At 43.8% G+C, this 20037-nt stretch overlaps 1 protein-coding gene across 1 annotated transcript in view; it reads right to left on the minus strand.

The window, feature by feature from the left end:
• The window catches only part of mical3a (microtubule associated monooxygenase, calponin and LIM domain containing 3a), a 90843-nt gene that overhangs the window by 41708 nt on the left and 29098 nt on the right, over positions 1–20037 (minus strand). Inside the window, 10 exon segments of the mRNA XM_064951541.1 lie at positions 3197–3379; positions 3508–3579; positions 3798–3916; positions 5905–6107; positions 8838–8985; positions 11332–11428; positions 14787–14913; positions 16805–16920; positions 17349–17606; positions 19436–19536. Of these exon segments, the coding sequence (XP_064807613.1) occupies positions 3197–3379; positions 3508–3579; positions 3798–3916; positions 5905–6107; positions 8838–8985; positions 11332–11428; positions 14787–14913; positions 16805–16920; positions 17349–17606; positions 19436–19536 (1424 nt within the window).

Consider the following 20037-nt stretch of genomic DNA (forward strand, 5'->3'; position numbering starts at 1 on the left):
GTGGTAGGCAGGGCATCAAAACAGCAGAGAAGTTGAGCCTCGCGCTTCAACACTCTTAGTTGTTGTGGAAACTGTTCCACTATGCTGTTTACTTTCTGCATCTACATCATAATCGCTGAGTCTATTTAATGGCTTAATGGTGTGTTAACTAATATTTCCACAAAAAAAAAAAAAATCTATATTTTTTTAATTGCAGACTATATCCAGCAAATTAACTGAGGATTAGTTTTCAAGGGTCAATCAAGCACAGCTCTGAACTAGCCATGTGTCTCAAACTATTAGACTCTGCATCTATCATTTAAAAAGAACTACACAGAAACAACAAAGAAGCTACAATGATTAGCTAACTAAGCTACATCTTTGATTATTAGCACAATTAAGCTAACTGAGCTCAGCTAAAGTGAAAGCATGTCTGTCTATGAAGGCATGAGATGCTAGGCTAGCTAGTAGCTAGCACTGATAGCATGGTTAGCTGGTAAGCTGGAGAGGGGAGATGGCCTACTAGGCAGGGACTACTACAGCGTCAGCCAGGCCAGCAGTACCTGCTCCCCTCTGATAGGTAGGGTCTGACACTTGACCGTCTCCTTATGGCAGAAGCTGAGCTGCTCCTGCTGCTGGGTGCGTTTCTGAGACAATACGGAGGGAGTCCGAGAGGGAGAAGACAATAAGAGAAAACAGGGGAGAGGAGTCCAGGGGAGATGGAGAAGGAAGATGGAAGGATAATCCACACGGGACAAGAGTAGGGGAGAGAAAACAGGGGAGGAGAGAAAAGAGGGATAATCGGGGGACAGGGGAGGGAGATGGATGGAAGAAGAAGATGGAGAGGGATAATCCACACGGGACAAGAGAAAACAGGGGAGAGAAAGAGATCGGGACAGGGGAGATGGAGAAGAAGAAGATGGAGAGGGATAATCCACACGGGACAAGAGAAAACAGGGGAGAGAAAGAGATCGGGACAGGGGAGATGGAGAAGAAGAAGATGGAGAGGGATAATCCACACGGGACAAGAGAAAACAGGGGAGAGAAAGAGATCGGGACAAGAGAAAACAGGGGAGGAGATGGAGAGAAGAAGATGGAGAGGGATAATCCACACGGGACAAGAGAAAACAGGGGAGAGAAAGAGATCGGGACAGGGGAGATGGAGAAGAAGAAGATGGAGAGGGATAATCCACACGGGACAAGAGAAAACACGACGTCACGTCACACACCGTCTGGGCCGAAAAGTCAACGGACGGCACCCACGCACAGCTGCTTATTCTGGCAATACACACAAAACTATCAGATCCAGAAGTTTTAGAACACGTACTCTGACCTTTTCTTGTTGTTGTCATTAACAAAATCGAAACTACTGGTTTCATCACTCCAAAGTCTACAGAAAACAAGACGTGCTATGTCTATGATCAATAACAGTTAGTAAGCTACAATCTGGACACAAAGCTATACAATTGTCAAACACAGCAGAGGCAAGGTTGCTTAGGGACATCCAGGGGTTAGACTAGGGTCTAGGGGAGAGAGGTGAGGCGTCCACTCTTTACCTGTCTCCATGCAGGGACCGGAGCTAGGCGGAGAGGCTCCCTGGGGGGGCCCAGGGAGGCAAGGGGAGGGGGCAGCGCCAGGATGACACCCAAACTGGGCAGAGAATCCCCCTTTGACCAGTGGAAGATGAGTGACAGCCAAAATGGTCAATAACAGACCAGGACACGGTGAGCAATATCCCCATGAGTCACGGTCATGATCCATGGTGGGAGGAGAGGAGATGTTGGAAAAGAGGAAAAATAGAGAGGGAAGTGAATCACGAGGAGACATGCTGGTTGGAAAAAAATGTAACTGGGAGAAAAGGACTCAAAGGAAATGGAGTTTGTCATAAGAATAGCATGCTGCCTGTGTGTAACGTAAAATGATTACAACATGACATGCATGATTATTGTACCAGCTGGACCCATCTTAGGCTTATAATTTTGACTACAGAATTAAGAACTGTAATATGGACACTGTGGCAAATACATTATCAGTATTTCATGCAAAGAGCAGAAGGGTCAAAGATGGGGTGAATAAGTGAAGCCCACTGGCTGGAAACACCCACACACAGGCTCATCTTTCAGCCATTCTGGTGGAACAGACACAATTCAACACAGCAGCAGCAGAATACAATGTGATATTACCACCAGTGGGACTCATCGTAAGTAGGGCTTAGCTCCTATTAAAACAACATGTACATAGTCTTCGATGGGCCATTTGTAGCTGGTTATTATACCTTTAGGAAAGATGACAACTAAAGACTGGTGAATCAATCATATTTTACATTGTACAAATATGTGACCAAAAGAGAAATCTTTCAAACGTTCGGCACAAAGCTTGTTCACTCGGTACACCACTTGACCTGGGCCATGCTATTCACTTCTAACATTTCATCTATTCAATTTACATGAACCAAGTGGTCCTCAGTATCAGCGATCTTAGCAGTTGTAGCAATTGCAAAACGCACAGCCCGGGCAGGCATTGTGGAATGGCAACACTCTGGAATGCTGCCTGTGTCTTTCTATGTCAACAATAGTGGCTTGTGTTCCACTAACCCACATAGCCTTCCCACTGCTCCAGGCCAGCAGTACTGGCCTCTCAGAGTGACTGACCCAGGATCAGTTCTTAGACTGGCTCTGTAAACCCCATTCACGACCTAGTCCTGGAGGAGCAAGCCAGGCAGCACAATCAGCACTTCTGTTACCACGGAACAATATCCTGCCAGGCCTGGGACACGTTAATATTAGCATTCTGGGCCCCGTATTCACAAAGCGTCTCTCATAGTAGGAGTGCTGATCCATCTCTATATCAGAATTATTCATGACCTAAAAAAGGGAAAACTGATCCTAGATCAGCACTCCTACCCTGAGAAGCCTTCTTCATACAGGCCCGTGTGTTCAACACAATAATACAGTTGTACAGTGCTCCTACACACTCGGCATCACGAGACTATTAGTCATGTTAGACGCCGTGAGATGAAATAGATCTGCATATTTACTATTTGACAAACACAACACTGTGTGCAAACAGAGCCGTCACCATGTGATCTACCATCCAGGAAGGCTAGATCCCAAGCAACAGTTCTCATGTTTAAAACAGTTCACTGTCAACTCTTCCCACATTCAGGCAAGCAAGACTACTCCTTACACCCACCAGACACATAGGAGTCTCTCCATACCTGTCTTTTGAGGCCCTTGGATTCGGCGGGGGCGTTCTCCTCAAACTTGGCGAGGAGCTGGGTGGCCATGGACTTGACTTTGTTGTGGTTCCCTAGAGATGCTGACTCTTCCTTCATCTTCCGTTCTGTCAGAGCAGTACTGTTAGATGGCCTGTCGTCACGGTTACCCCTCAAAACCTCTTCCTGTTACAAACACATGGACAGGAAGAGACCAGTTGGAGAATAAAGTTTACGTGACAGTTTCTCTCAGTTTGCAAAGCTCCGAAGTGGAATTCAGCGTCTGAGTTTGAACCCTTGAAAGTGTTACCCACGTCTTCAGAGTGGTCAGCCTGGCTGGTCTTCCTCCTCTTCCCCAAACCATCCACCTCCTTCTCCTTTTTGTCCTGTCGATCACATGATGTCACTGGTTATTTCAGGCAGACACCTACTGATTCCTACATTAGCATTAAAACGTGACAGAAACACAGTAATCCGTGTTAAAGGGAATGAGACTGCTGACAGTGATGTAATGGGCTATGAGTCCTGGCCACTGTGCTTTTCCTACTGCTGATGTAAAAAGGGCTTTATGAAATCCATTTGATTGATTGATTTGAGTCCTGACCTTGGGGTTACGCTTCCGTGAGATAGCGATGCTCTGGCCCAGCTTGCTGAGGAAGGAGATGGGGGACTTTGTACTGTTGATCAACGCAGCCTTCTCCTCGGGGCTCATGTTCTGGTCCCCTGGAAATGTAACAGACAGAGAATGTAAGGCCGTACACCAGGGTCGCATTCAATAGGGCACACAAATTTAAAAACAAGTATTTCTCATTGGACAAGTTCAGGTAGGACACTCCCCGGTACAGTCTGTTTGGTGCCGAATGAACATCGAATCAAAGTCTTCTTTTTTGTCACATACTTCGTAGACAACGGGTGTAGGTTAACACTAAAATGCTTACTTAGGTGCTCTTTTCCAACAATGCAGAGTTAAATTATAACAACATATAAAAATAGTTATCAAATAAAATAACATGGCTATATATTAGGTAGCAGAAAATATGTATGCATGTTACGTTTACGTTATTTAGCAGACACTCTTATCCAGAGCGACTTACGTAGTGAGTGCAGACATATTTTCATATTTTTTCAAACTGGTCCCCTGTGAGAATCGAACCCACAACTCTGGCATGGCAAGTGCCATGCTCTACCAACTGAGCCACACAGGACCTGTGTGTGTGTGTGTGTGTGTTTTGGGGTGACAGTGTAAGTATGTGAGTGTGGGGGTAGAGTCCAGTGTGGCTTGGGGTAGAAGCTGTTCAGAGTCCTGTTGGTTCCAGAGTTAGAGAATTTGTACTGCTAGCTGTGAGATATGGGGCTGTGCTCTGCCCTCCATTTCCTGATCAGCTCCTTTGTTGTCATGGCACCACACTGCCAGGTCTCTGACCTCCTCCGTATACACTGTATCATTGTCGTTGGTGATCAGACCTACCACTGTCGCGTCATCAGCAAACTTTAGGATGGTGTTGGGGTCGTGCACGGCCACACAGTCGTGGGTGAACAGGGTGTACAGGAGGGGACTAAGCACGCACCCCCGAGGGGACCCCGTGTTGTGGGTCAGCATGGCAGATGTGTTGTTGCCTACCCTTACCACCTGGGGGCGGCCTGTCAGGAAGTCCAGGATCCAGTTGCAGAGGGAGGTGTTTAGTCCCAGGATCTTTAGCTTAGTGATGAGCTTCAAGGACACTATGGTGTTGAACGCTGCACTGTAGTAAATGAACAGCATTCTCACATAGGCGTTCCTTTTGTCTAAGTAGGAGAGGCCAGTGTGGAGTGCTATAGAGAGTGCGTCATCTGTTTATCTGTTGGGGCGGTATGGCGAATTGGAGTGGGTCCAGGGTGTCTGGGATGATGGCGTTGATGTGTGTCATGACCAGAGTATCAAAGAATTTCATCATCGCAGTGCTAGCTGTGCCACTAGAGAGTCTGGATTCGAGTCCGGGCTCTGTCGCAGCCAGCAGCACCTGGGAGACCCATGGGACAGCGCACAATTGGCACAGCATCGTCCGGGATAGGGGAGGGTTTAGCCAGCAGGGATGTCCTTGTCCCATCGTGCACTAGCGACTCCTGTGGCGGGCCGGGCGCAATGCACACTGCCACGGTTGCCAGGTGCACGGTGTTACCTCCAACACATTGGTGAGAAAAAAAGGGGGCTAAAAGTCAAAAAAAATATTTAAAACATTTGCATTTTATGGATAGATGTGAGTGCTACGGGGCGATAGTCATTTAGGCAGGTTACCTTGGCATTCTTGGGCACAGGGACCATGGTGGTCTGCTTGAAACATGTAAGGATTACAGACTGGGTCAGGGAGAGGTTGAAAGTGTCAGTGTAGACACTTGCTAGCTGGTCAGCGCATGCTCCGAGTATGCGTCCTGGAAATCCCGCCTTATGAATGTTAAACTGTTTAAAGGTCTTACTCACGTCGGCTATAACATTTCATTCAACCTGCACCCCAAAAAACGAAGTTACAAAACCGGCAGGGTAGCCTAGTGGTTAGAGCATTGGTTGCAAGTTCAAATTCCCGAGCTGACAAGATACAAATCTGTCGTTCTGCCCCTGAACAGCCAGTTAAGCCACTGTTCCTAGGCCGTCATTGAAAATAAGAATTTGTTCTTAACTGACTTGCCTAGTTAAATAAAGGTAAAATAAAATAAAATAAAAATACAGTACTCACCTCCGGCCCCAGGGGGCACTGTGTCCTTGAACATCTCGTAGAACTGGCTGAGGTACATGACCATGGAGAGCTTGTCAGGCTCCGCCACCTGGGACATCTCCTTGCCCGTCATGCAAGGTGAGATGCCAAACTCCCTCTCGGCCACGTCAAAGCCCAGCTGATTGTTCTTCTGCTGGTCCCGCTCATCCAGGGAGTCAAAGTCACTGTGGGGCAGAGAGAGTCAGGAAAATACCTGGAGTCAAAATGGGAGTCAACCCAACCATCAGCACTGTGAATGTAAACATCACTTGACTTTCCCCAATAAACATGACAAACACACGAAGCAGTGGATGCTGTAGTTGTATAATCTTTATACACCGAGTGTATGTAAAACGTTATGAACACCTGCTCTTTCCATGATATAGACTGACCAGGTGAATACAGATGAACGCTATGATCCTTTATTGATGTCAGTTGGTAAATCCACTTCAAATCAGTGTAGATGAAGGGGAGGAGACAAGTTAAAGAAGGATTTCTAATAAGCCTTGAGACATGTACATTCAGCCTCTGAATGGCACAAGACAAAGGTTTTAAGAGCCTTTGAACGGGGTGTGGTAGTAGGTGCCAGGGCCGCACCGGTTTGTGGCAAGAACTGCAACGCTGTTGGGTTTTTCACCTTCAGCAGTTTCCCCTGTGTATCAAGAATGGGGGGGGGGGGGTGTATTAGTAATAATTAAGAATGTCCTTACTGTTTTGAACATCTTCAATTGACATTCACTAATGATGTGGATGTCAATTGTTGTGGGTGACCACATTGCATATGAAAAGAAAAAAACAACATTTAGAATAATTTAAACATCTGTATACAACCTCACCATTATCTATATAACCAATTTAAAACCATTAGCATGTTACCCCCCTTCTTTGTATGTTTAGTGCTGCAGCATTAGTGATGGGAAGTGGGAGCCAATCACAGCTTTCTGGGAGTGATTGTGAGAGCATATTTCCCCATCCATGCAGCCCCCGATCATCCTCCCACCATCATCTGGACTATGAAAGCCAGCAGAGGAGAACAACCGCGTGGTAAGGTCAGTCAGAAGACAAATGGGTTATAATGCTAATCGCTGTGGAGCCAGGAGAGGGTAACAACCCCATCTCACCCCTCGTTAGGCAATGTGTCTGCTGTGTGTGTGTTTGTGTGTGTGTGTGTGTGTGTGTGTGTGTGTGTGTGTGCGCGCACATATACACCATTTTCCCTGACTCAACAGGCAGTTTGACTGTGAGCTGTCACGTCATTTAGTATGATATACAGACTGAACCAAGGCCTGGATTGCCAAAGCCAGGAGATAAAGAACACATGCTACTAACAAACCACGTCGTAAACACAGCAGATAGGACATTCCAGTCTGAGGACCATGACAGTTTTAACCCTTTCCCGCCATCCCGTATAGATGTGTTGAAATTGGCAGATTTTGTCATTGGTAAATCGCCTAAATTGGAACGCTGTGGCTGTACAGTAAAATGCTGTACATGACATCAGAGCTCAGGTTCTCCATTTAACAGCGCTGTGTGGGTTTTGACTGACAGCCATTATAAACTTGGGCACAGCGCGCGACAAAGAGATGCCCCCATCCCTCCCGCTAATTTTGCACATTTGTCGTCTGAGTGAGGGAAATGCTGTAAGAGAGAGGAGTTGATGTGCTCTCAAAGATGACATTGAGGATTATAATAAATACAGTCGAAATAGGTTCAGAAATACAACATCCAGATTAGAGGTTGACCGATTATGATTTTTCAACGCCGATACCGATTATTGGAGGACCAAAAAGCCGATACCGATTAAATCGGCCAATTTTTTTTGTTGCCGTTGTAATAATGACAATTACAACAATACTGAATGAACACTTATTTTTAACTTAATATAATACATCAATAAAATCAATTTATCCTCAAGTAAATAATGAAACATGTTCAATTTGGTTTAAATAATGCAAAAACAAAGTGTTGGAGAAGAAAGTAAAAGTGTGCTATGTAAGAAAGCTAACGTTTCAGTTCCTTGCTCAGAACATGAGAACATACGAAAGCTGGTGGTTCCTTAACAGTCTTCAATATTCCCAGGTAAGAAGTTTTAGGTTGTAGTTATTATAGGAATTATAGGACTATTTCCCTCTATACCATTTGTATTTCATTAACCTTTGACTATTGGATGTTCTTATAGGCACTTTAGTATTGCCAGTGTAACAGTATAGCTTCCGTCCCTCTAGTTAGCGCGCGCTAACTAGCTAGCCATTAGACTTCGGTTACACCAGCCTCATCTCGGGAGTTGATAGGCTTGAAGTCATAAACAGCGCAATGCTTGATACACAACGAAGAGCTGCTGGCAAAACGCACTAAAGTGCTGTTTGAATTCATCTTTACGCGCCTGCTTCTGCCTACCACCGCTCAGTCAGATACTTGTATGCTTGTATTCTCAGTCAGATTATATGCAACGCAGGACACGCTAGATAATATCTAGTAATATCATCAACCATGTGTAGTTAACTAGTGATTATGATTGATTGTTTTTCATAAGTTAAGTTTCATGCTTGCTAGCAACTTACCTTGGCTTACTGCATTCGCGTAACGGGCAGTCTCCTTGTGGAGTGCAACGAGAGAGAGGCAGGTCGTTATAGCATTGGACTAGTTAACTGTGATGTTGCAAGATTGGATCCCCCGAGCTGACAATGTGAAAATCTGTCCTTCTGCCAATGAACAAGGCAGTTAACCCACCATTCCTAGGCAGTCATTGAAAATAAGAATGTGTTCTTAACTGACATTTTTTTTTTTTAAGTATACCTTTATTTATATCGGCAAATCGGCGCCCAAAAATACAGATTTCCGATTGTTATGAAAACTTGAAATCAGCCATTCCGATTAATCGGTCGACCTTTAATCCAGATGTATATGTGACTCACATGAGGTCAGGCCTGTAGCGGTGGATGAGGGCACACAGGGCCATGCCACTCTTCCAGGACATGGTGAGATCAGTCACACTGACTTTTCTGTAGCCCTCCGTCTGCCTCTGACACCAGTTTAGCAGCTTGCTAGAGCGAGCTATGGATTCTGGGAGGGGAAGAGCAGAGGATTTTTAGACCACTTTTTGTTATTGGAGATCATTGTCATACATGCAGTGCATTGGGAATGTTCAGGCCCCACGACTTTCCCCACATTTTGTTACATTACAGCCTTATTCTAAAATGGATACAATCAGATACATTCCTCGTCAATCAACACACAATACTGCATAATGACAAAGCGAAAACGGGTTTTTAGACATTTCTGAAAATGAAAATGATTAAATATTAAAAAACAGAAATACCTAATTTACACAAGTATTCAGACCCTTTGCTTTGATGCACCCTGTTTCCATTGATCATCCTTGAGATGTTTCTACAACTTGATTCGAGTCCACCTGTGGTAAATTCAATTGATTGAACATGATTTGGAAAGGAACAAACCTGTCTATATAAAGTCCCACAGTTGACAGTGCATGTCAGAGCAAAACGCAAGCCATGAGGTTGAAGGAATTGTCTGTAGAGCGCCGAGACAGGATTGTGTCAATGCACAGATCTAGGGAAGGGTACCCAAAAATGTCTGCAGCATTGAAGGTCCCCAAAAACACAGTGGCCTCCATTATAAAAGTAAGACGTTTGGAACCACCAAGACTCTTCCTAGAGTTGGCCGCCTGGACAAACTGAGCAATCGAGGGAGAAGGGCCTTGGTCAGGGAGGTGACAAGAACCCGATGGTCACTCTGACAGATATCTTGAGTTCCTCTGTGGAGATGGGAGAACTTTCCAGAAGGACAACCATCTCTGCAGCACTCCACCAATCAGGCCTTTATGGTAGAGTGGCCAGACGGAAGCCACTCCTCAGTAAAAGGCACATGAAAGCCTGCTTGGAGTTTGTCAAAAGGCACCTAAAGACTCTCAGACCATGAGAAACAAGAATCTCTGGTCTGATGAAACCAAAATTGAACTCTTTGGCCTGGTACCAAGCGTCACGTCTGGAGGAAACCTGACACCATCCCTACGGTGAAGCATGGTGGTGGAAGCATCATGCTGTGGGGATGTTTTTCAGCAGCAGGAACTGGGAGACTGGTCAGGATCGGGGGAAAGATGAATAATATAATATATCCCATTTAGCAGACGCTTTTGTCCAAAGCGACTTACAAGTCGGCTGGGGCCACTACTTTTACATATGGGTGGTCCTAGCGGGAAACGAACCCACGACGCTTGGCGTTGCAAGCGCCATGCTCTACCGACTGAGCCACACAGGAGGAATGGAGGAAAGTACAGAGATCCTTGATTAAAACCTGCTCCAGAGCACTCAGGACCTCAGACTGGGGTTCACCTTCCAACAGGACAACGACCCTAAGCACACAGCCAAGACAACACAGGATTGGCTTCTGGGCAAGTCCCCGAATGTCCTTGAGTGGCCCAGCCAGAGCCGGACTTAAACCCGATCGAACATCTGTGGAGAGACCTGAAAATAGCTGTACAGCAACACTCCACATCGAACCTGACAGAGCTTGAGAGGATCTGCAGAGAAGAATGAGAGAAACTCCCCAAATACAGGTGTGCCAAGTTTGTAGCGTCATACCCAAGAAGACTCAAGGCTGTAATTGCTACCTAAAGCGCATCAACAAAGTACTGAGTAAAAGGTCAGAATAATTAAGTAAATGTGATATCTGTTTGTTATTTTTTATACATTTGCAAAAAAAATCTAAAAACCTGTTTCTGCTTTGTCATTATGGGGTAAACAACAATTTAATCAATTTTAGAATAAGACTAACATAACAACAAAAAAGTCAAGGGGTCTGAATACTTTCCGAATGCACTGTATATAGTTGCCAACCCTGTTAGTCTCATTGTCACTGTCAGACTACGCCATCTCGTAAAGGTGACGGAAAAGCCTATGAGAGATTAGGGAAAGTCACACGAAGAAACATTTCAAATAGTTAAAAATTGTATTAACCTTATTGATGACGCAAGTGACATTCCACCAGGTTAGTGAACACAAACTAAATCAAATAAAATCAGCCCATCAGTCAATCCATCCACATAGCACCATTCCCATGTCACGCATGACAGTCATGGCCGTTGCTTGTTTCTACAGTTAAGGACTATTAGGACGGAACCTTCAGATAAACCCCATGCATTTGGACTTCAGTCATTCATGTTACGTAGCAAATGCTTCTCAAGCAGGTAATGGTCTAGGACGAAAGCAATTCATTGTCACATTTCAGTGATTGCAATGAAGACCAGTTCCCAAAAAACAAGAAACTTACAAAAACAGACATTCATGAAAATGTTATAATATGAAGTTATTTACTCATATTTTTTTCATTATAGCTTAAATTAATCAGGGGACACATGAATACAAGAACATTCATGCAAACACTACTCACCATTTCGGGTGAGCTTGGGTGTTGACGAGTTGACTACATTCTCCATTTCGATAAGCATTTCCCTACTTGAATCCCCTGTGTCTATGAGGTGTCGTACCTGAAAACAGTGGGGGTGGGGGCAACATACCATTAGGATTTCACATTGGAAGATGTCCTTAGGTCAAGCTCGTGCCAGGGTTTTTTACCAGGTCACATATCTGAGCCGGGAAAAAAAAACTCTTGTTCTTAGTTACAACCTAGGCCGGAGTATCCCTAGTCAGGTCAGGTGGTCAAGACAAACTCCTGGCCCACCTCAAATGGGATATCATGCACAGAAAAGTATGGGTACTTCAGTACTAGAGGTTGACCGATTAATCGCCGTGGCCAATTTCATATTTTCATAACAATCGGAAATCTGCCTTTTTGGGCGCCGATTATGGCCGATTACATTGCAATCCACGAGGAGACTGCGTGGCAGGCTGACCACCAGTTACGGCAGGCTGACCACCTGTTACGCGAGTGCAGCGTAACTTGTGGCTAAAAAGAGCCAAGGTAAGTTGCGAGCTGGCATTATACTTATCTTACAAAAAAACAATCAATCTTCATATAATCACGAGTTAACTACACATGGTTGATGATATTACTAGGTTAACTAGCTTGTCCTACGTTGCATATAATCAATGCAGTGCCTGTTAATTTATCATCGAATCACAGCCTATATCAACTTCGCCAAAAGGGTGATGATTTAACAAAAGCACATTGCAGAAAAAAGCACAATCGTTGCACAAATGTACCCAACCATAAACATCAATGTCTTTCTTAAAATCAATACACAGAAGTATATATAGTATATATTTTTTTACCTGCATATTTAGTTCAAAGAAATGAATGTTAGCAGGCAATATTAACTATGGAAAATGTGTCACTTCTCTTGCGTTTAGTGCAAGCAGAGTCAGGGTATATGCAACAGTTTCCGCCTGGCTCGTTGCCAACTGAACTAATTTTCCAGAATTCTTCATAATTATGCCATAACATTGAAGGTTGTGCAACGCAACAGCAATATTTAGACTTAGGGTTGCCACCCGTTCGATAAAATACGGAACGGTTCTGTATTTCACTGAAAGAATAAACGTTTTATTTTCGAAATTATAGTTTCCGGATTTGACCATATTAATGACCAAAGGCTCGTATTTCTGTGTTTATTAGATTATAATTAAGTTATGACTTGACATTTGATAGAGCAGTCTGAGCGGTGGTAGGCAGAAGCAGTTTCGTAAGCATTCATTCAAACACTTTCCTGCGTTTGCCAGCAGCTCTTAGCAATGCTTGAAGTACAGCGCTGTTTGTGACTTCAAGCCCATCAACTCCCAAGATTAGACTGGCAATATTAAAGTGCCTATAAGAACATCCAATAGTCAATAGATGCGTCAATATTCCTATAATAACTACAACCTAAAACTTCTTTATTGGGAATATTGAAGAACTGGAATATTGAATCACCAGCTTTCATATGTTCTCATGTTCTGAGCAAGGAACTTAAACATTATCTTTCTTACATGGCACATACTGCACTTCTACTTTATTCTCCAACACTTTGTTTTTTGCATTATTCAAACCAAATTTAACGTGTTTCATTATTTATTTGAGACTAAATAGATTTGATGTAATATATTAAGTTCAAATAAAAGTGGTAATTGTTCATTCAGTATTGTTGTAATTGTCATTATTACAAATACAGGTGAAGTCAGAAGTTTACATACATTGGAGTCATTAAAACACATTTTTCAACCACTCCACAAATTTCTTGTTAACAAACTATAGTTTTGGCAAGTCGTTAAGGACATCTACTTTGTGCATGACACAAGTAATATCTCCAACAATTGTTTACAGACAGATTATTTCACTTATAATTCACTGTATCACAATTCCAGTGGATCAGAAGTTTACATACACTAAGTTGACTGTGCCTTTAAACAGCTTGGAAAATTACAGAAAATTAGGTCATGGCTTTAGAAGCTTCTGATAGGCTAATTGACATCATTTGAGTCAATTGGAGGTGTACCTGTGGATGTATTTCAAGGCCTACCTTCAAACTCAGTGCCTCTTTGCTTGACATCATGGGGAAGTCAAAAGAAATCAGCCAAGCCCTCAGAAAGAAAATGTAGACCTCCACAAGTCTGGTTCAACCTTGGGAGTAATTTCCAAACACCTGAAGATAACACGTCCATCTGTACAAACAATAGTACGCAAGTATAAACACCATGGGACCACGCAGCCGTCATACCGCTCAGGAAGGAGACACAGTCTGTCTCCTAGAGATGAATGTACTTTGGTGCGAAAAGTGCAAATCAATCCCAGAACAACAGCAAAGGACCTTTGGAAGATGCTGGAGGAAACAGGTACAAAATTATCTATATCCACAGTAAAACGAGGCCCATATCGACATAACCTGAAAGGCCGCTCAGTAAGGAAGAAGCCACTGCTCCAAAACCGCCATAAAAACTGAGACTACAGTTTGCAACTGCACATGGAGACAAAGATAGTACTTTTTGGAGAAATGTCCTCTGGTCTGATGAAACAAATATAGAACTGTTTGGCCATAATGTCCATCATTATGTTTGGAGGAAAAAGGGGGAGTCTTGCAAGCCGAAGAACACCATCCCAACCGTGAAGCGCAGGGGTGGCAGCATCATGTTGAGGGGGTGCATTGCTTCAGGAGGGACTGGTGCACTTCACAAAATAGAAGGCATCATGAGGTAGGGAAATTAAATGGATATATTGAAGCAACATCTCAAGACTTCAGTTAAAGCTTGGTCACAAATGGGTCTTCCAAATGGACAATGACCCCAAGCATAATTCCAAAGTTGTGGCAAAATGGCTTAATGACAACAAAGTCAAGGTACTGGAGTGGCCGTCACAAAGCCCTGACCTCAATCCTATAGACAATTTGTGGGCAGAACTGAAAAAGCGCGTGCGAGCAAGGAGGCCTAAAAACCTGACTCAGTTACACCAGCTCTGTCAGGAGGAATGGGCCAAAATTTACCCAACTTATTGTGGGAAGCTTGTGGAAGGCTACCTGAAACGTTTGACGCAAGTTAAACAATTTAAAGGCAATGCTACCAAATACTAATTGAGTGTATGTAAACTTCTGACCCACTGGGAATGTGATGAAATAAATAAAAGCTGAAATAAATCCCTCTACTATTATTCTGACATTCCATTTTCTTGTGAAAAAAAAAGTTGTGATCCTAACAGACCTAAGACAGAATTTTTACTAGGATTAAATGTCAGGAACTCTGAAACTGAGTTTAAATTTATTTGGCTAAGGTGTATGTAAACTTCAGACTTCAACTGCATATAAAATTTGGCCAAGTAATCGGTATCGGCGTTGAAAAATCATAATCGGTCGACCTCTATTCAGTACATCATGCTCCAATCATAGTCATACAGTCATATGTTCTCAGTGTATACCCTACCTGGTTGGGCCTGAGGAAGTGGAGGCTAATATTAGGGTAGCGCGTGGTGGGGTCCACACTGTAGTGACTGAAATTCTTATTGATGTTCTCTGGCGTTGTCTGAGGCAGCAAGCGATATATGCTCTCCCTAAAAAAAGAAAAAAGGGGAAACCATGATAATTAAATTATAGAAAAGCACATGGGAGAAGAACAGACGATTCAACACATTCCATTCAGAGCTCCAAAAGCTCTTATTCTATTAGTAGTACATTAATAGAGGAGGGGCTGACAGTGGAGCCTAATGCAGACGCTTTTCCTGGTAGAGCACTCAGAGATAACAGAGTATGTGTATGTGTGTGTATATATATATATACACACGTATATGTATATATACATATATAATACATACACACACACATATATATATATATATATATATATATACACATATACACACATACACATACTCTGTTATCTCTACATACATACATACATAGGCTCCACTGTACATACATACATACATACATACATACATACATAGAATATAAAAATAAACATACTCTGTGTCATCTCTGAGTAACTCATACCAGGACAAAGCGTCTGCATTTTTAGGCTCCACTGTCAGCCCCTCTATTAATGTACTACTAATAGAATAAGAGCTTTTGGGAATCTCCAGCAAAATGTGGGGAAAATACCCCTCCTGTCTCAAATTTATGCTGCAGTAGTTTATGTGTCGGAAGGCTGGGGTGTTTGTTATATCTGGAGTACTTCTCCTGATTCGGTTCCTGTGAATCTAAGTGGCGTGCAATTCTCTCCTTCTCTCTCGGAGGTGAGCCCTAGGACCATGCCCCAGGACTACCTGACATATATCTTATGTCTCAGTCCACACTGGCCGTGCTGCTGCTATTTCTGACCTGAGCCCTAGGACCATGCCCCAGGAACTTGACATGACACTTGCCCTGCTCAAGGTCCCCAGTCCACCTTTTTCAGTTTCAACTGTTCTTTAATTATTCGACCATTTCATTTATGAACATTTTCCAGTTATAATTCAGCCCCAACTGGCCAAAAGCCTGGCTTCACAGAGTTCAAGTTTTAACAGACACATCTCAACATCAACTGTTTTCAGAGGAGACTTTGTGCTGAATCAGGCCTTCATGATTTGATTTGATTTGATATAAAGAAACCACTACTAAAGGACACCAATAAGAATAAGAGATTTGCTTCGGCCAAGAAACACGAGCAATGGACATTAGACCGGTGGAAATATGTCTTTTTTGTTTTTTGGCTCCAACCGCCGTGTCTTTGTGAGACGCGGAGTAGGTGAACGGATGATCTCTGCATGTGTGGTTCCCACCATGCGTTATTGCTGGTGACACTGTCTGTGATTTAATTTACAATTCAAGGCACACTTACCCAGCATGGCTACGACAGCAATACGCCATCCTATCTGTTTTGCACTTAGTGGGAATATCGTTTTTTTCCCAACAGGACAATGACCCAAAACACACCTCCAGGCTGTGTAAGGGCTATTTGACCAAGAAGGAGAGTGATGGAGTTATGCATCAGATGACCTGGCCTCCACAATCACCTGACCTCAACCCAATTGAGATGAGTTGGACCGCAGTGAAGGAAAAGCAGCCAACAAGTGCTCAGCGTATGTGGGAACTCTTTCAGACTGATTTGTTTAACACTTTTTTGTTTACTACATGATTCCATGTGTTATTTCATAGTTTTGATGTCTTCACTATTATTCTACTATGTAGAAAATAGTAAAAATACCGGTACCGTATATATTAATATGAGAGAGCGAAAGAGAGGGGAATCATTTGAAAGCTTATTATTATATTGCCAACATGGCTAGCTAAGTTATAAAAGACAATCTTACAGTGTTAGGCTTACAAAAGTATGTGTGTGTGTGTGTGTGTGCGAGCATGTATGCGACTGTGAGCATGTGGAGTGCGTGTGTGTATAGTATGTGTGTGAGTTGAAGTATGACGTGGGAGTATAATGTGTATGTTATAACGTGTCCACTCCCTCACCTCTCAGCCAACACGTCCAGAGATGTGTTTCCCTGGGCCCAGCTCTTCACCATCCAGCCTGAGTCCATGGCTGCCAGGAAACCCCGGGCTATACCAGTGCCCATGGGCCAGAAGGGCTGGAGAGAGGGACAAACACAGTAACATGGTGAAGTACGCATACACTTTTTTGGTTACTACATGATTCCATATGTGACATTTCATAGTTTTGATGTCTTCGCTGTTATTCTACAATGTAGGAAATAGTACAAATAAAGAAAAACCTTTGAACGAGTAGGTTTCCAAACCTTTGACTGGTACTGTATATACACACACACGTTACATTTCATATATAAAATTGTCTGTTTCAAGCAAGAAAACGTCAATACTGAAATCGCTCTCTAAATTCACTGACATTTCTCTCACACTCTCGGTCACGCTGATTTTCACTCCCTTTCTCATTTATTGTAAATAAATGAGCCAGTCAGACTCTACTTCATCCACAGTGACTGAGAGTATACCTTCTAAGTGAGACTGAAACACCCTCCACCCGGTAGACCGCCCTCACCTCCAGTAGACTGTCCCCCACCAGAGACACCAGTAGCTGGCGCCCGTTGCGTTGGCGTACCAGCGCCGCGTTCTCGGAGGCGTACATGCAGGTGAAGTCGAACATGGCCACGTCGGGCTGGCCGTAGTGGTTGATGGCAAAGTCCAGCGTGGGCAGCTGGTGGTTGGTGGAGAAGTCTGCGGCCTCGCGGGCGTAAGATAGCAGAGCTGCCTGGTCCACGTTAGCCCTGGACAGCAGCATCTCTGTGTCCGCATAATCCTGGAGGAGAGACATGAAGAAGTGAAGACGGCTCAGATGACGAGAGGAAGGGAGAGACACTAATAAGAGACTGGCACAGAGAATGAGGCATGACATCCACGCAGTGCGATTTGGAAAAGAAGATCCTTTCCACAGGAGGTTAGCCTGCACCACCAAAGCAGAACTCTGATTCCAAATCAAGTCAATAACATTTGAAAGTTATATTGAATTTAATAACTTTTGGCCCATTTGCAATGTCTCCAAAATGAAGTATTTTAATTCCCAACAGAAAAATCTAAAACACCCCCATAGTCAATTATACTTTACTGTGTCCGATATGTGGCATCAAATGAAGGCAAGCTCTAAATGGACTGTTCTTTGAAAGAGACTGGCGAGAGGCACATTCTTTTCCTTTGACTTTCCCTGGCGAGGCTGGGTCTGGCAGTGGCATAAACACAACCGGTCATGATGTTGTCATCTGATTGTCAAACAATAACTTCAACGTTCTCCTTTACTAAAGCCACCGGCTCCCGTTCATCTACCGGCATCATATTCCAGCCTCCGAACACAGTGATGAATAGAAAGAGACATCTGTTACACAAAACACCACAAAGTGTCATCGGACAAGGATTTATGGGTCCGCTGTTGTCCGTGCGCATCTCGGCACAGCTACAACCAGTTAAAATGTCGGGATATGTCAGAGTTCTGACTTAACACGTGAACCTGGCAAAAGGTGTCATCTTTTGCCAGGTTCACGTGTTAGTCAGAACTCTAACATTTCCCGACATTTTAACTGGTTGTAGCTGTGCCGTGTTCAACCAGTTAGCAAGTCGAACGATTCAGAGTTCCTTAGTTCCGACGTGCACGTAAACGCGACATCTGCCTTGGCAAAATGTCATTGTCCCCGTCAAACCACATTGCATTTTGGAGCATAGGAAATACCACCCGTTTTCAAGTCCATTCTCTCATTTTTCATGCCTCTGACATGCCGAAATGATAAAAAGTGGTGTAATAGCCTACAGCTTTCTTGACATTTTGTTTTAATTATTGTGATAGGCTCATGTTTTGCCAGTACGGTGTACCCCCAATATTTATTTTGCCGGGATGCCGTACCGGGCCGCCTTACTTTCACCCTTGATCATGTCCCCGCTCAGCCTGCAGCCTGCAGCCTGGCCCAACTCATCAGGATCAGATTCATTAGTGCACACTGTAGCAAAACTTTTCCAACAGAAAAGGAAAACAGGTGTTTGTTATTGGACAAGTTCAGGTAGTCCCTCTCTGTTCCAGTCCATTTTCTTCCCTTTGGTGCCTAATGAATACGACCCAGCACGGGACCTACAGAGCCTGTTCAGCCATTCAACCTCCTACTGTACTGGCCCGATGACCACTGATTAAAACTCACATTCGGTGCCAATCCGATTATCAAAAGGGTTAGCATTCCCAATTACTCAAATGCCTTCATAACGAGTGTTTGATTGGGTCTGCAAAATATTACCAAACCCTTTTTTCCCTCCACAAAGTAAGATCGAAATACAGCGGCAACTTTTACTGGAACATGAAGCTGAACTTCTAAAAGAGGTCCTGATGTCCTAAAAGCTAGAGTGACTGCCCACTCTAGTCAAAGGAAACAGCAGCGTTATGAAGTGTGGGGACACAAACTCTCATTAAGTGTGGTTGAGCTGAGTTTGAGTTTGTTCCTGGTACAGTTTTGGCTTGGTCTGGCCATTAGGCAGGGATCAGGGCACACAGAGACGGAAAGTGACTGAGCGAGTGTACAGTTCTGAATGTGTGTGCATGCATGTGTACGTGAGAGACATCTCCAGTCTCTCTCTCACCCTCTGATCACTCACATGCAGAATGACTCCCTTCTCCAGCAGGCTCTGTTTCTTGGCAGTCATCACAAAGTAGTGCGTGTCATCTTTGTAGTAGACAATGTTTTCCAGGTCAATTCCTATCAAATCAATAGAAAGAGAGATTTATTGCGATTTATTTTTGGTAAACCAATGTATTTTCTACGGTTGCTCCTATGGCTCCTCCATTGACAGTCTCTCTGGTTGTCTTTGTTAGAGGAAGGGTGGACAATGAACCCGAAGATCCAACCCGGGACCCGAGTGGGTCAGGCTCCAAAATTGTACCTTTTCCCTTGGGTCTGGGGTTGGGTCCTGTCCTGATTGTTATCGGATCTCAGGTCCATGTAACTACAGCTGATAAACGAGAGGACCCGAATGGACCTGGCCACGGCTCTGCATAGCTTATAGCATATTTATTTTATGCTACTAAGGAGAATTTATTGACTTATAGAAGGCCTAGCCAACATATAAATATCTATTTGTTAAGCAGAAGAGCAACTTGGCTGATAACGTTTTTTTGTCACTCTGGTCCAATCGGGTCGAGGACTTCTCTCTAACCCATGGATAAACCATGCAGATAGGAACTGACAGGCTCTCAGAAA

Source organism: Oncorhynchus masou, chromosome 31 (assembly GCF_036934945.1).
Source record: "Oncorhynchus masou masou isolate Uvic2021 chromosome 31, UVic_Omas_1.1, whole genome shotgun sequence".
Lineage (NCBI taxonomy): Eukaryota > Metazoa > Chordata > Actinopteri > Salmoniformes > Salmonidae > Oncorhynchus > Oncorhynchus masou.